The sequence below is a fragment of the Amphiura filiformis genome, chromosome 11, assembly GCF_039555335.1.
Source record: "Amphiura filiformis chromosome 11, Afil_fr2py, whole genome shotgun sequence".
In the NCBI taxonomy this organism is placed as follows: Eukaryota; Metazoa; Echinodermata; class Ophiuroidea; order Amphilepidida; family Amphiuridae; genus Amphiura; species Amphiura filiformis.
Window position 1 is genome coordinate 51,893,849 of NC_092638.1, and position 15,193 is coordinate 51,909,041.

A 15,193-nucleotide genomic window follows, 5' to 3' on the forward strand; every position below is an offset into this window, starting at 1 on the left:
GTACCTCCGGGGTGGTGAATTATAGGGGGAAAAGATTTTCTGGCACGTCAAAAAAAAAAAAAGGGGGAGGGGCAAAGGGTTTTTGGCACGTCAAAGGGGGGGCAAGCGATTGTTGACAGACCATTTTGAGAATTCACCACCCCGGGGGTACCGGTACACATAATTATTGCACCACCCCTTTAGGGGTAAAGAATTGTACCATGGGAGATGAGGTTGTTCAGATCCCAAACCACACACGATATGAACTCAGCATTCACAACTACCAACTACCGTCATATGATTATAATTTGATTGATTATGATTATAGATTTCATATCCGGTCAATTGATTGTTGGACGAATGCCAACGTCTGAACCGACCAAGCCCGCGCCAAGCCCCCAAAAGGGGCGAGGCTTTAAATAAGTCCATGCTGAGCTACATGCTGACGTTTCCACTCATTCAAAAGTAATGACGTCAAATGACCTTCAAGTTACCGCACCAGATACTATCAGACGATACTAATTTTAAGACTTGAAAAATTCACTTTGAAAATATTGCTCCTGTTTTTCAGATTGAAACATAATGTTGACACTTAACGCCTTGGAAATACAACTCAAACAATGCCGTGTTCATATATATTCGCTAAAATCAATCCACTCGTATGAATTAAGAGATAACACTATTTTGAAACTTTATTCTGCAACATATAATACCAAAAGTATATTTTACTACCACACTGCCTTTTACAACTGTATTTGGACGCTTGCCTGAGCCGCCGGCCGGCATTTTCAATCTACACACCAACGGAGCACCACGTGTGCGAGAGAATTACTAGTATTTAGCATGTTTATTGCTACTACATGTATACATTTAAATACTACCGAAACGTAAAATATATGTACAAAGGAAAATCACAGCATTTGAAGGACTTCTTTTGATAAACTGTTAATAGTTTAATACGGTCTACCAGTTTTCAACAAGATCTTCCAGTAGCAATTGGAGATGGCGTGATATTGGGTGATGTTAGAGTCATGCCCACATGAGGAACATGTGATACAAGTAACGGTTGTGAATGGACTGTGAGTCAATTGCCTTTGTTTTGTTTTTTGAGTGCCACGTCTATAACTCATTTTACTACGAGCTCTGCTACGAGAAAGACTTGCCGCAAACACACGTGTATTTTTCATACACTGATAGATACAAATAGATACAAATTGCCAGAGATGGAATTCGGAAACATGTTATCTTCGCTACAACTTCTAACAGGGTTTGTTCTATTTATTTGTGTGCTTTATAACGTGGCTTTGACCGTCGCAGGTAGTGACTTTGTCAGTGTTCAAAGGAAACCTGGAGAGCGAGATATCACGATTAGGTTGTCCGGAATATCGGCCATAGAAACTGCTACAGGAGAGGGTACCGCAATTGACTTCATCTACAGAGAGGCTACAGATGGCATCCATCACGTCCAGGCTGTTTACGACGATAACTATGAAATGAGAAATTGTCAAATGACGGATGACGAAGAAAAAATTAGGGATCTGATGGTCAAACAACATGAACTTTCATTGGTGCAATTGAGTAAAAGGTACACAGAACTTAAGGAGAGCGACAGTGGCGACAATGACCATAGAAAGACATTTCATAATACCAAAGTATCTCGTGTGTTTACAAAGTCAGATATTGAACTTGAGAGCGTCAAAGAAAAATTCCAATATGTTTACAATGCAACGGATAATTTATTTTTCCACTACGAAGGTCCGGTAGAAGATTTGCCTTTTCCTGCAAATACAATGTTGAACATTGAAGAAATGAAAGAAGAATGCGGAGTGTATCAGCAAAGTGTTCTGGACAATTATCATCAACATCAGCAAGAACAAGAGAGGTCTGGAGGAAAGTATCTGGGATCTTCCTCTTCATCATCATCAGATGTTCAGACTCGAGAGAAGAGAGGTCTATTAGACATGACATGGCCTGGGACAATGTGGTGCGGGAAAGGAACAACAGCCAAATCATTTGCGCAGCTCGGAGAGAATGCCTTCGCTGATAGATGTTGTCGAGACCATGATCATTGTCCATTGGAGTGGGTCATTTTGGGCAGAGAAACAAGATACCATTTGTTCAACCGATATTTCTTCACCATCAGCCATTGTCAATGTGATAAATTGTAAGTAGATGACCATTGTGAATAGTAAATTTGACTTTATATATAATGTACTGGGATATGTAAGTTAAGATATTAAGGTGGTACTACACCCCCTGATAAATTTTGTGACTAATTTTGCATTTTTCTCAAAAAATAACAACACACTGGCAACAAAAGTTATGTATATTTAATACAGGGGCAAGGAATCCAATTACTTCACTGAAATTTTAGTGATTCAAGACAAGCTTAGTGGTTCATGTTAAGAAATGAGGTATATTCTAGCGATACCTCTTTTCTTTATCATAAACAACATACCGCTTGTCTTGAGCCAGTGTAGTAACTGGATTCCTTGCCCCTATAACATTGTATAATATACATTACTTTTGTTACCAGCAGTGTGTTATTATTTTTGCAAAAATAGTCACAATTTATCAAGGGATGTAGTACCACCTTAATTAAACATGATGAAATTTAATATTTAAAAATAATATGTGGGACTTTGGTTAAAACGTTACTTTACGGATTACCAATGTCATTACCGACCCAGAATTGTAAGATATAAAGAAATTATTTGTATAAGTTGATGTTTTATGAACATGAGTATTTTAAGAACAGTGTTGAAGGCTTTTTATAAACATGCGTGGTTTGTTACACCTCGGGACATACTATATATAATTACTGTATACAGGAAGGGGCCCATTAATACCATGATTACCTGATTTATATAATTAAAAAACCAGTTACCACACAGTACATATTAAAGCGTGATAGAAAGTCATCGTGACGAAATGGTGAGAACAATATTTTGAAAAAGGTTACTATTAAAATCGCGTCAGATTGTTTTTTTACACGATATCAAGCGCATTATTAAAATATATAGCGTGTTCGCCTTACGACCACACCAACTGCGACATCTTGTAAAATATCTTTCCATATCTCACATAATTGGGATAAACCAGGGATGTGAGAGTGGATAAACCCAGTGATCGCGTTGATGGTGGGAACAGATTATGTTTTGATCCCAAACCACCTCGCAATACTTGGAGCTACTTGGTAGTACTTTGCTGACACAGCTGGATCAAGTTCAGTGGTTCAAATTAGGGTGAAGGTCTCCATGTCATGTGGCATTTGACCCCGGGCATTTGACTTTGAAATTATGCTAATTAATTCATTTCATGATTTATGCAATAGCAAGTTCAAGTTCATTGAGAAAAAGCTGCAAAATATAAACGTAGTCTATAAATTTACAATTCGTGACAAATTAACCGCATGACCGTGCCCGCTCAAACTTATCAAAGGCCTTCTTTATACCCGTCTTTATATCCATAGAATGAGACCGGAAATGTCAATAATATGTTTTAAAACAAGAATCAAAGTAACAATGTTGAATGAATAAACCCGTGCATTCTTAGCGAGCGCTAACAAGTTTCACCAAAACGCAACATATATTTTATTTACAAAATGTCTGGAGTTTATGCTTTAAGGGTAGACGAGGTATTGTTGGTCGAAGCAACCTAAAAATCGATTTTCATTATCTAGATCAATATATTATTGAAAATTAACACATTGATGTTTTGCAAAAGTTCATTCTACAAATCGTATACTTTGCAAACTTGCTTAATTTATTGTTGTTAATGAGTTATGTACGTTTTACAAAAGTGTTGTTGTTTCAGCCCTCTTTACAACGTAACTCAAGAACCGCAGCACCTATAAAAGTATATCTGTGATATTTTAATTCTTCTACACGCTCGCTATGAATTGAGCAATGCAGTTTTTGCCAAAGCTCACTACCATTCGTAAGATGCTGTGAACTACCAAATCACAACAGTTTAAAATAATTAATAACCTTAAAGTAAAGCTGGCATTCATCATATTTTAGGTCTTGATGTTTTCACTTCTAATCTTAGCCATCAGTCTTTCAACTTCCGGAGTAGCATCGCAAATACACCTGCTCGGTATCTCTGCTTTTGTTATCTTGCCTACAATACCTTCTTTGAAATCGATTTTTCAGTTTGCCTAAACGACTAGACTATATTATGACAAATGAAATCAACGTTTAAAGGTGTAAAACCTGATTGTTTCTTTCAGAATGTGTGTAACATTAACATGATTAAAGCTCGTCATATCGATTTTGAAAATGTGCGCTTAAAAACACGACCACGCATGTCTAAGGAAGTTTAATAAGATTGAAGCATATTACTAGTATCATCAAATATGCAAATTGGATGACTAATTGTTGGCTATTAAAGTAAAGTTGTTTTTGCGAGGACAACCAGGACACGAAAGTCCACTTTGTCGTCAATGTTTAACATAAAAAAGATGGTAATTATCAAAATGAAACGACGATGATGATTGATCAAGATGAGGAGGAGGAGAAGGAGGGGGGGGGGGGAGGAGGAGGAGGAAAAAAGTTCTTTTTGCGAGAATAACCAGGACAGGAAAGTCAACTGTATTGTCATCTTTGCCTGGGTGTAACAACATAAAAAGATGAATATTTTCTGAAATGATGGTGACGAAGTCGAGTTAAGGTCCGTATGAACGGCTTTTGTCTAACACACGCGTCACGTCACGTCACGTCACGTCACGTCGCGTCACGTCGCGTCACGTCACGTCGCGTCACGTTGAAATGTTATCAAAAGTTCATAATAAATTATTAACTCCACAATTACCCTTATCTCCCTACGTGATAAATAGTCCGTGAAATAAAATAATCGGGATTGCTGGAACTATGAGTGATAAAAACACGAGTAGCCTGCGACGGAGGCTACGTACAGTGCGCACACCACTAAATAATGCTCCCACTGAAACACACGTGAAAATGGCCTATCAAAACAAAATAAGCTACCTCATTCGCGTGTTTCAGACTTATAAAACACGTTAGCCATTTTGCAGAATCTGTGAGGTATATGATGCGGTATTATTTGGTCTTCTTTGATGGCGGTGTAAATAGCTGGTCATATAATTCGCAGTAGGGGATATTTGCTCTCGTCTCGGTTGTCTTTTGCTCCCTTTTTGCATTTGGCAACAAATGTTGCCAAATGCTTTCTTTCACCCGCATTTCTTTCTTCTGGCAACATTTCAAATCGCTATAACATCCACATACTATGACCACTGACCACTCCCATTTATGGTTTGTACCCCCAATTTGACCTTTGACCTTGATTATATAGTTGAAAATGTGATTTTTTTCACACAAAAATACTAAGGCTTCTAGACGATTAAGCCGATTTCCACCAAAATATTTTAGAAGAATCCCCTACCCATGCTTCATATAGGATGTACACAAATAAGGGGTCAAAGGTCATTTTTCTTCTTTCTGGCAACATTTCAAAATGAGTCTAGCACCCGTATACTACATCGGATTTTGACCAGGCTTGGTCACAATAATCACTGACCATCCCCATTAATGTTGTGTGACCATGACCCTAATTTGACCTTTGACCTACTCATCGTGGTTTAAAGCTGGTAGGACCTACATTTGTATAGGCCAAGTAAAATTAATAAGGAATATTTTTTCATACAAATACAAGTAAATATTTTGCCATAGAAAAAGTCATTTTTAAATAAATGATCGTGTCTGGAAATTCATGGAAAAGTAAAATCGCGAATCTGTTTGCCCTTTTACGTGCATTTCGATGGGGCTTATTTGGTGGTGTGCGGCCGTCAGCAATCGCCACGCCGATAACCATTTCACTGTGGGCCTGGGATAATGACGGGTTCGATGCGGAAACACCCCGGGAAAAACTAAACGAAATCGTGAACTGAATCCGTATGACTTGTTTGTAACTTTTAAGAAGATATCAACGTGACGTGACGTGACGCGACGCGACGTGACGTGACGTGACGTGACGTGACGCGACGCGTGTGTTAGACAAAAGCCGTTCATACTACCACCGTATTTGCGATGCGTTGATTTGCGATGCGTTGATTTGCGATGCGGTGGGTTGTCGCACTGCATCGTACTGCAAGTACTGCATTGCGATATCGCAATAAAGTTAAATACATTTTAACTTGGAAATGCGACGAGTTGCGTTGAGTTGCGGCAAATGTAATCGATATATGTGACCGTACAGCACGAATGAGCCGTAAATGTCCTCAATTGTATTCTGAGTTACAGTGTAAAATGGGCATGAAGGTCATATTCATAGGTACCTCAATTTGGTGCTACGTGTACCTCATTTAATGAGATACACGTAGCACCAAATTGAAATACCTATGAATATGACCTTCATGCCCATTTTACACTGTAACTCAGAATACAATTGAGGACATTTACGGCTCATTCGTGCTGTACGGTCACATATCGGTATCGCAAAGCAACACATCGCAAATGCGGTGGTAGTATGAACGGACCTTTAGTCGACGATGATGATGACGACCGCGACGATGATATTAATGATGGGGATGTTGATGATGAAAACAATTATGATGATGATGATGACGACGACGATGGTAACGCGTGTATTCAATTACCATATATACGTATTGGAATTGTTAATTATTTGCATCATTGAAACAACATTGGACATTAAAAATTATCGACTTTTATTGTATATCTATAGAAACGAATCAATGTCGTGGGTATGAAATGTAAATAATGCTGGTGCCTTTAAATTATCGATTCGTGAGTCCAATTAAGATTTTTATTTTTGTATAAAAATTGTATATGAGATCTTGCCCATGTAGCTATAAATATCTGGCGATTTACACACCGGAGAATGAGCTGCAAGAGGTTTCGAAATTAACGCAAATTTAGCGTTGCCCTAGGCAAAATACACATTCAATAATCTTAAAGTAACAAAAAAATAACAAAAAAAAAATTGAATGTCTTGAAAACTCCATTCATTGTACCCATGTAAGACTAACGCAAGATCTGAAGGAAAATATTCACATTATAGCATTGCATTAAAGAACAAGCGCATTCTTCACAGTTTTACATGTACCATGCGTGGAATCATGGACTACAATTTTAATACTAAGGTCGATTTACCAATCACCGGATTATCGATCAGAAGGAATTGCATGCATGTATTTCATCACTGCGCATACACTACAGACTGAAATGCAATGTGTGTGGTGTTTGCAGCTAATAGTATTATTTATTTATTTATTTATTTATTTATTTATTTATTTATTTATTTATTTATTTATTTATTTATTTATTTATTTATTTATTTAAAGTGTAGTTATTTATCTAGAGGCCTCCTGGTTATTTATTTTCCTACTTGTTAAAATTATTCATTTATTTCACTATAACTGTAACTCATGGAGATATTCTTGAACATAAATTGCTTTAATTTTCAAACATGTTAAAAATATATCTGTCTCTGATATGGCAGTATGAAATACTATATAAATAGTTCTCAAACGTTTATTGATCGTTCAGTATAAACTAATAAAAGAAATACTTGCGACAATATGATACAGTAATATAAAGAGAAAGGAGACAATTATTGATCACAGTTACTGAGGTTTTACCAGACTGTCAATGAATTGCAAAATGACTGAGCTTGTGCTACACTCGCGGACAAAATATTATGTAAGTCTACATGCAGTTCCCGTAATAAAATCACACTTAGGGACCGTTCACAAGCACTTGTTAGGGGGGGTGCTGATGTAAAAAGGGGGGCCCTGAAATTTTTTGACCCTCCTAAGGGGCTGAAAAAAAATGACCACAAATTTTCCTGGAAAGATTGAGTTTATATGCTTTTCTATGGGGTTGACCCATAATTTTCATGTCAAAAGGGGGGCCATGAAATTTTCGATGTCTGTAAAGGGGGCCCCGAAAAATTTTCGCGATAAAATTTTTTTTGCATCAGGCCCCCTTACAAGTGTTTGTGAACGGTCCTTAGTATTGCCAGACAGATGTAATATTATAAATAGTATGTAAAACTTCATTTTTAGGACAATACGAAAATGTGACTTTGTGTATAATAAATTAGGCTTCTTTGTATACTTTGCCCCATTTAAAAGCGAAAATTAGACTTAAATTTGCATCACTGAAAATGTCTAAAAACTTGCATTAACCGGTTTTTGTTAATGTTTTGTGAAACGAATTTGGATTTAGACATTAGAAGGAAAAAAGAAGCAAAAAACGGATAAATGAATAAAGCACATGTCACTTTGTGTTCCCATCGATTGACGGAACTACATTTTTTCCCCTGCATGACCAAGCCGGGTGTTCAAGAGACCATATCTCCAGAATAGGGCAATAACCTCTCCTCCCCCGAAGAAGCTTTCTTATTTTTTTTCCAATATCCAAACTGTAAAATATATAATAATATTTAAGTAATCCTTTCACTTTGAATAAGTCTAATACATCCCGAACACTATATATACCGCGAAAGATGATACGTGGGCCTCTATTTTGATCAATAAAATGGAAATACCATATCTACGGTATGGATTCAATGTTACACGCAGAAATTAATCTCATATTATTTTATCATTTCTCATAATGTCATCAGATCTCTGCCCGAAGACGTGGTACAGATATAGATATATCTTTCTGATTGCTTGTACCAGCTTTATAAACATATTGTGTTCCAATATCTGTGATTTACACAAAACTCGATCGGGTCGCACACAGCAGTTCCCAGAGCCTGATGGTAACAACTCTATATCTTACAAACCTGCAACTTTACTGCAGCTTTTAAAGGAGGATGATACGATCATGTTTCCAGAAGTTTCGATAAAAAAATCACAAGAGTTATAAATTTTACTTCCATGATGATATACATTTACTTTCTGTGGCTGTGCCAAAATCTATTAACATGGAAAATGAAGGATAAAATGGCTAAGGCTGCCAATGATATGAGGAGAAGCGTCTTTTAAGTATATCTTATTTCATGATCTGCATTAAGATATTTCACGTGATGGAACTTCAATGAAATGACGTCAAATTTATTTGTAAAAGCTCCAATTTATACTTCAATCGCTACGTATATTAAGCGACGGATCAGTGACTATGGAATGGTTCGTTGCATCTTGCATTGAGAAGTATGATTCATATCATTGGCTTAAAAGAAATCGCATATCGCTGGCGACGTGACTATGAATTCGTCTTAGAGTGCTTTTTGAGAGCACTTTAGTCGTACTTGACACACTAAAAGAAACACGCCTAGGGGTTTGAAGTTGATGCATTTGATGTAAGGATGCAAGGAGAAGATGGTGTTTATATAGCAGATCATAGCCGTCTTATTGCATTAGCAAAATGGGGTTTACACACAAAACGTCACAGGAGTTAAAGAATCTTGCTTTTTTGCTCCAGTATTAGTGCTAATGAAGCTGTCCAAAACAGTTAGGCGAGTTTGCGCTTTGATTTAGATTTCAAAATATTCATCTTGATTAAGAAACGAGCGTCAAATCAAAATATATAGAAATTAAAAAACATCGAATGAATATTCACCCATAATATGTGACCTTTTTCGGTTGTGGTATTAAAATGTCGGTTCATTTATAAATATATTTATTTTCCTCTTGGATCATTTGCAAAGATGAATTTTAAGAAGAAATACAAAGCCTTAATAATATACGATTTCGGTCAAATTTTAATTTGGTTATTCTTTGCTAAATATTATATTAGTTAGTAACAACTGTCAGGAAAGTTTTCTGGTTATTTCAAGCCAAACGTATGTGGTAAAATTAAAGAAAACTAACTTGTTTTATGGGGGACTTAAAGTCATATAATGATTTAACTCAAACATGCTCTGTTGTTCTAAAAATAAAATGAATTTGGCTGAATCTAATTTAATAGGTGTAAGTTGGGACATACATGTGTATGAACATAAACAAATATGCCAAAAAATAAGGCTTGAAAAAAATGACCAAACGTCGCAATTTAGATATCGTACGTTCTGCCTTTAAGTTTTAAATTGCCATGCACTTCTGAGCCGAGAAAAAGTAAAACTGTTCAACACAGACCCTTTCTGTGAGATATTGCACTGGTATAGCCTAGAGGCCGCCTGAAAATTCTTTCCCAAAAAATCAAAACACCGTAACGTCAAGAAAGCCGGCAAGATATGTCGCTATCAACTTCTGCCATGATCGATTTCATCAACGTTTATTGATATTATGATCATCTAAAAATAGGTCAGGATATCAAAGTTGACTTCACATGTACTTCACTATGGAATGAATGGTATCTAGCTTATTAACTCCATAAGCTTAAACTTCGCGGTCTTCCTTTCACTGCGAGAGAAAAAAATATCATGGCTCTCAAGTCGACGCAACTCAAATGTCATCATATCTATATCACTACGGACCACAATGGTCTCATCCCAATGACATAGTTCAATAACTTCAATTAAACAATCATACTGCAAAATTTGACCTCAAGTTACAGAGTGTGAGTTTTTGTACCTAAATTTTCAAAGGTCATTCAATAAATGTACAAATGTATTGGGGTTAAAGAACTGTGCCCTGGTAGATGAGCATGTTGTGGATCCTATAGATAGAGTGAATACACCTGCAATGGCATATCGACACACATCTGTCGTTCGGTCTAGACAGTCACATGTACGCCTACGTGATGATGTGAGATGCGTCCTCCAGGGTCCCCCTTGCCTGGGGTGCCTGGGAAGGGGAGGGCACTTTATCTGAAGACAGTATAATATAGGTCAAAAAGTGCGTCTATTGAGTTTCTGCCATACGTCAAAGACCCCCAGCATGCAGTTGCGGCATTATCTGATTCAACAGAACCAACTCTCCAACAAAGTGGTGCATTAAATATCTTCTTTCGTTTTTTATCAGTTTATGGCAACACAATTTACACAAATAACCTCTTCGGGCAACACTTAACCCAAACAGCCCTTTTGACGGCTTCGTGGCATATTTTACAATAAGAGAATTTAAGTTGTTTTGACATCAAATGGTCCAAAATGACTACGATTATGTGCACATCGACAAGCAATAATATAAGCCCTTTGTACGATATTATATCCTCCAAAAACCAGTATCATTGGAGAACACGAAAAGTTTTTTTTTCCTGGGCACTGGGCAGGTTAGTTCTAGGTTGATGTTTGTTCTTCGGATAATGGTAAAAAGGATCTTCATTCTTCAGAGGCGTAGCAAGAGCACATGGACAAGGAGCAGTGCTGTGCCCTTTCAGTATCTCCTTTATCAGCACTATCCCTAACCCACTCGCATTTTTTTCGGGCCCCTGGACTCCGTCCAGCCGCTTGAAACGCCCCTTCCTATAGCTACATCTGGGGATCTGTCAAAGAATTCAAAAACTGCAATCGAATCGAACCATGAACTTCCCAAACTTTGACAGACAATGTCATGAAACGCAAGACATGATGACCTGTACGAGTTAAGAGCTTGTTCAATAAAAACCAGACCGTTACCATGGTTACGGTCTATTCTTGTGGTGACATTAATGTAAGTCGTGCATTAACTAACCATATGGAGTCCTCATTCCTTATGACATAGATCGTCTTGCTTAAATGACGACATCTAAAAACCGCTACCACCCAGGTACCTCTCAGAGACTTGTTATCATGGCATGCAGTCAGTGGCAGTGCTCAAAATAACTGGGCAGGCCCTCGAGACAAACGCCCTTGAAGATATCACTGCGGCCTACAGGGCATAAATTTTGTCATAAAAGTCAGGAAGACAGAGTCTGGAGTCTGAAGTGTCATAATTATAATAATATTATGTGGAGTTGAGGACAGTCACAGTAACATTTTCAATTTGATTTCGCGATTTTGGGCCGGTATAGATTTCAAACCCAAAGACCTGGCAATATGGAGTACAATGGCCTCATTCCAATGGCATATTTCAATAACCTCATTTAAACAACCATAGTGCAAAATTTGACCTCAATTTGCAGATTATGAGTTTTCGTATACTCAAATTGTCAAAGGTCATTCAATGAATGTACCAATGTATTGGGGTTTAAGATACATACGCATGTTGTGGATCCTAGTGTGATGTGGTTGGCCCATTTGTTTCATTTTTCCAGTTTTCATCAACCCAAAATGTCTTCAAAAGTCAATGGCTTGAATGTGGTGGTAAATGGTAAAATGGTTCAGCAAAAATTTAAAAGAGGGCATTCAAAGTTTACACCATAAAGACAGTCATGGTATTTTTAATAGTCATCGTAGCATGATACTCTCTCGCAATAAAAAAAATCTGCAGCATCTCTTCGTCAAGGGAATCTTATCCCGCTGTTCCCGCTCTTCGTGGCATTTTGTTAGCAGTCATAACATTGACGACGTTTCATCTTTACCACCTAGCGCGAATTATTAAATTCATAGTGTTATGTTGTGTGTTGTGACTGTCATCCGATTCATACAACTGTACTACGCCTTTAGAAAAAAAAATCACGTGAGTTTAGAAAGGCTTGTGTAAGTTGTAACATGTAGGCCCTAATTGAAAGGTATGTCAGCGGTCTGGAGAGCCACTCCTGCGATGTATTTCATTTTTGGACCAGTGCCTAAACTATAGTATCATGTGTACCCCAAACCGTAAATGGTAGGCCTATATAGGACTAGACAACAACAAAACAATCAACAAAAACAAAAGATGAAGTTGTGTTGTTATTGACAGGCTTTCTCAGCTCCGTTTTCCCAACTCATCCAAAACGGACTCCTAGAATTGACATCTCGTAACTATGCGAGAGGATTCTTGGAGATCCATCAGTTGTTTTGCTCTCTGCCAGAGAAGATATCTTACCCTTCCCAAAATCCTTTGCAATAATATAACATCCCCTCATTTCAACAAATGACGCTCCCATTACTTTGCAGGTTTCTTTTGTTTTCATTTTGAGAATAGACTGGCTGAACATGGGTCAAGAAATAAACATATTTTATAAGATCTGGATGTGCTCTATTCACTGAGGTACTATATATTTCGTCACTATCGACCCATCAAACATAGAAATCAGTACAGAAAATTGAAATGGAAGAAATGCATTACGGGAAGTGTAAGATATCTTCTCTAGCTCTCTGCAGGACTCCGGAACTTTGCTGACCATCACTAACCTACTTTTCCAATCAGGACAAAAATGCAACAAATAAAATGATCTGATTGTTTAATAAGTTCACCATAGACATGTCATTTCGTTGCCCCGAGTTATATTATTATTAATCCTTTTGTTTCGTTTCTTTTATATTTTTTTACATGCAGGTTTCATCAATGTTTGAAGCAAGCGACGACGACCGTATCTAACGAAATCGGCCACACCTTCTTCAACAGATTTGCAATCCAATGTTTTGTCTTCAAAGAGAAAGAACAATGCGTCGAAAAATCATGGTGGGGCAAATGTACCAAGTATGAAGTCGTCAAAACTGCCGTGCTTCGAGATGGCCACGCGTATCCAAAATCGGCCAAGAGGCAAGCCCGAGATGCAGAGTTGAGTGTTGAGCGGGCTTTAGAAGCGGAGAAAAAGGTAAAGCAAAGAGAGATAAAGCAAGCAGAAGCAATGGAAAGACGTCATAATAAAACAATGGCCAAAGAAGCGCGAATGTTGCAGAAGGAAGAAGCAGCACTACGAAAAGAGACCAAATTAGCGGAAAGGGAGGAGCGAAGATTGAATAAAACAATGGTTGCCGAAGCAAGACGGTTGCAAAAAGAAGAATCGGCAAAGAGGAAGGAAGCGAAACAAGCAGCGGCAGAAGAAAGAAGGTTGCAAAAAGAAGCATCTGCGTTGAGAAAGGAGATCAAACAAGCTGAAGCCGCGGAACGGAGGGCGGCAAAACGCGCGGCAGCGGAAGTGAAAAGGGTAGAGAGAGAAGAGGCGGCGTTGATAAAAGAAGCCACGTCGGTCGCGCACGAAGATCAGGAACTACTCCAGAGGCTTGCTGAAGAAGAACGCGAAATAGAGATAAGAGAGGCTGAGTTGAGAGAACAGATTGAAACTGAAATGGAAGCTAGAAAAGAACAGGAACTTAACGTACAGAGATTGAATAAACAAACGCATGCTATTGAAGGCGCAGTTGTCCATGGCATAGTCATGCAGGTTGTAGGCGATGACAAGACGAACACACGTGGAAAAAACTAGTGCAATAATTATGAAATGATCGTGTGCTTCCAATGATGTTGTTTGTCTGTCAATTGTCGTCTCGAAAACTCGCTTTCTAAAGGCATGGAATGAACGCGACGATGTTGCGTGCGACTTTCCGTTGCATGCAACAGACCCTGCGTTTTCAGGTCTCCGTCGCAATTGTCGGTTATGAATGCGATTTTCGGTTATTCGTCGCACGCAATTTTGTGTTCTCCGTCGCGAACAATTTTGAGGGTTTTTAGAGATACGACTTTGGTCAATAATATAGTAATGTACAGGGGGAATGTACTTGTACCCTTGTCCATGTTGTCACAACACCGAAAACTCGCTTTCTCAAGGCATGGAATGAACGCGACGATGTTGCGTGCGACTTTCCGTTGCATGCAACAGACCCTGCGTTTTCGAGTCTCCGTCACGATTGTCGGTTATCCAATGCGATTTTCGGTTATTCGTCGCACGCAATTTTGTGTTTTCCGTCGCGAACAATTTTGAGGGTTTTTAGAGATACGACTTTGGTCAATAATATAGTAATGTACAGTGAGAATGTACTTGTACCCTTGTCACAACACCGAAAACGCACGTAATAATGTATCATGGCTTGTTTTCTCATGTACGACGGAATATTTAATTGATTTAAACCCAATTTTTCTGTAAACCCAATTCGATGTCTAACAGGGTAAAGATCAAACGGGTCCCACTCAAGAACTAGATATAATTGAAGACCGAATTAAAATGACTAGTTTGCGTCTGACGTCAGGGCAAACGCGCGACGTGATTGGTTGCTGACCTGCGTAGTACAGCATTTTTGGTCTGGTTGACACGACGTCATCATGGTCATACGCAAACTAGTCTTTTTTAATTCGGTCTTCAATTATACGACTGGGGTATGAACGTTTGCACAGTATCTATTGTGGGACATTAGAGCACATCAGACATATCGAATTGCATTCTGAATACGAAGAATGTCATTCTGATATCAAATAATTTTGATTTTTGAAATTCGCAATTTAATACACATTTTATGGCAAATCATTAAAAATTGGTATTTTTGATATTTAACAGTA

At 38.0% G+C, this 15,193-nt stretch overlaps 1 protein-coding gene across 1 annotated transcript; it reads left to right on the forward strand.

The window, feature by feature from the left end:
• Window positions 1–749: 749 nt before the first annotated feature.
• Window positions 750–14,965, forward strand: LOC140164977 (uncharacterized). Its single transcript, XM_072188382.1, has 2 exons — window positions 750–2,143; window positions 13,253–14,965. Exons 1-2 carry the CDS (start codon window positions 1,203–1,205, stop codon window positions 14,124–14,126), a joined length of 1,815 nt encoding a protein of 604 aa, XP_072044483.1. The 5' UTR covers window positions 750–1,202; the 3' UTR covers window positions 14,127–14,965.
• Window positions 14,966–15,193: the final 228 nt, after the last annotated feature.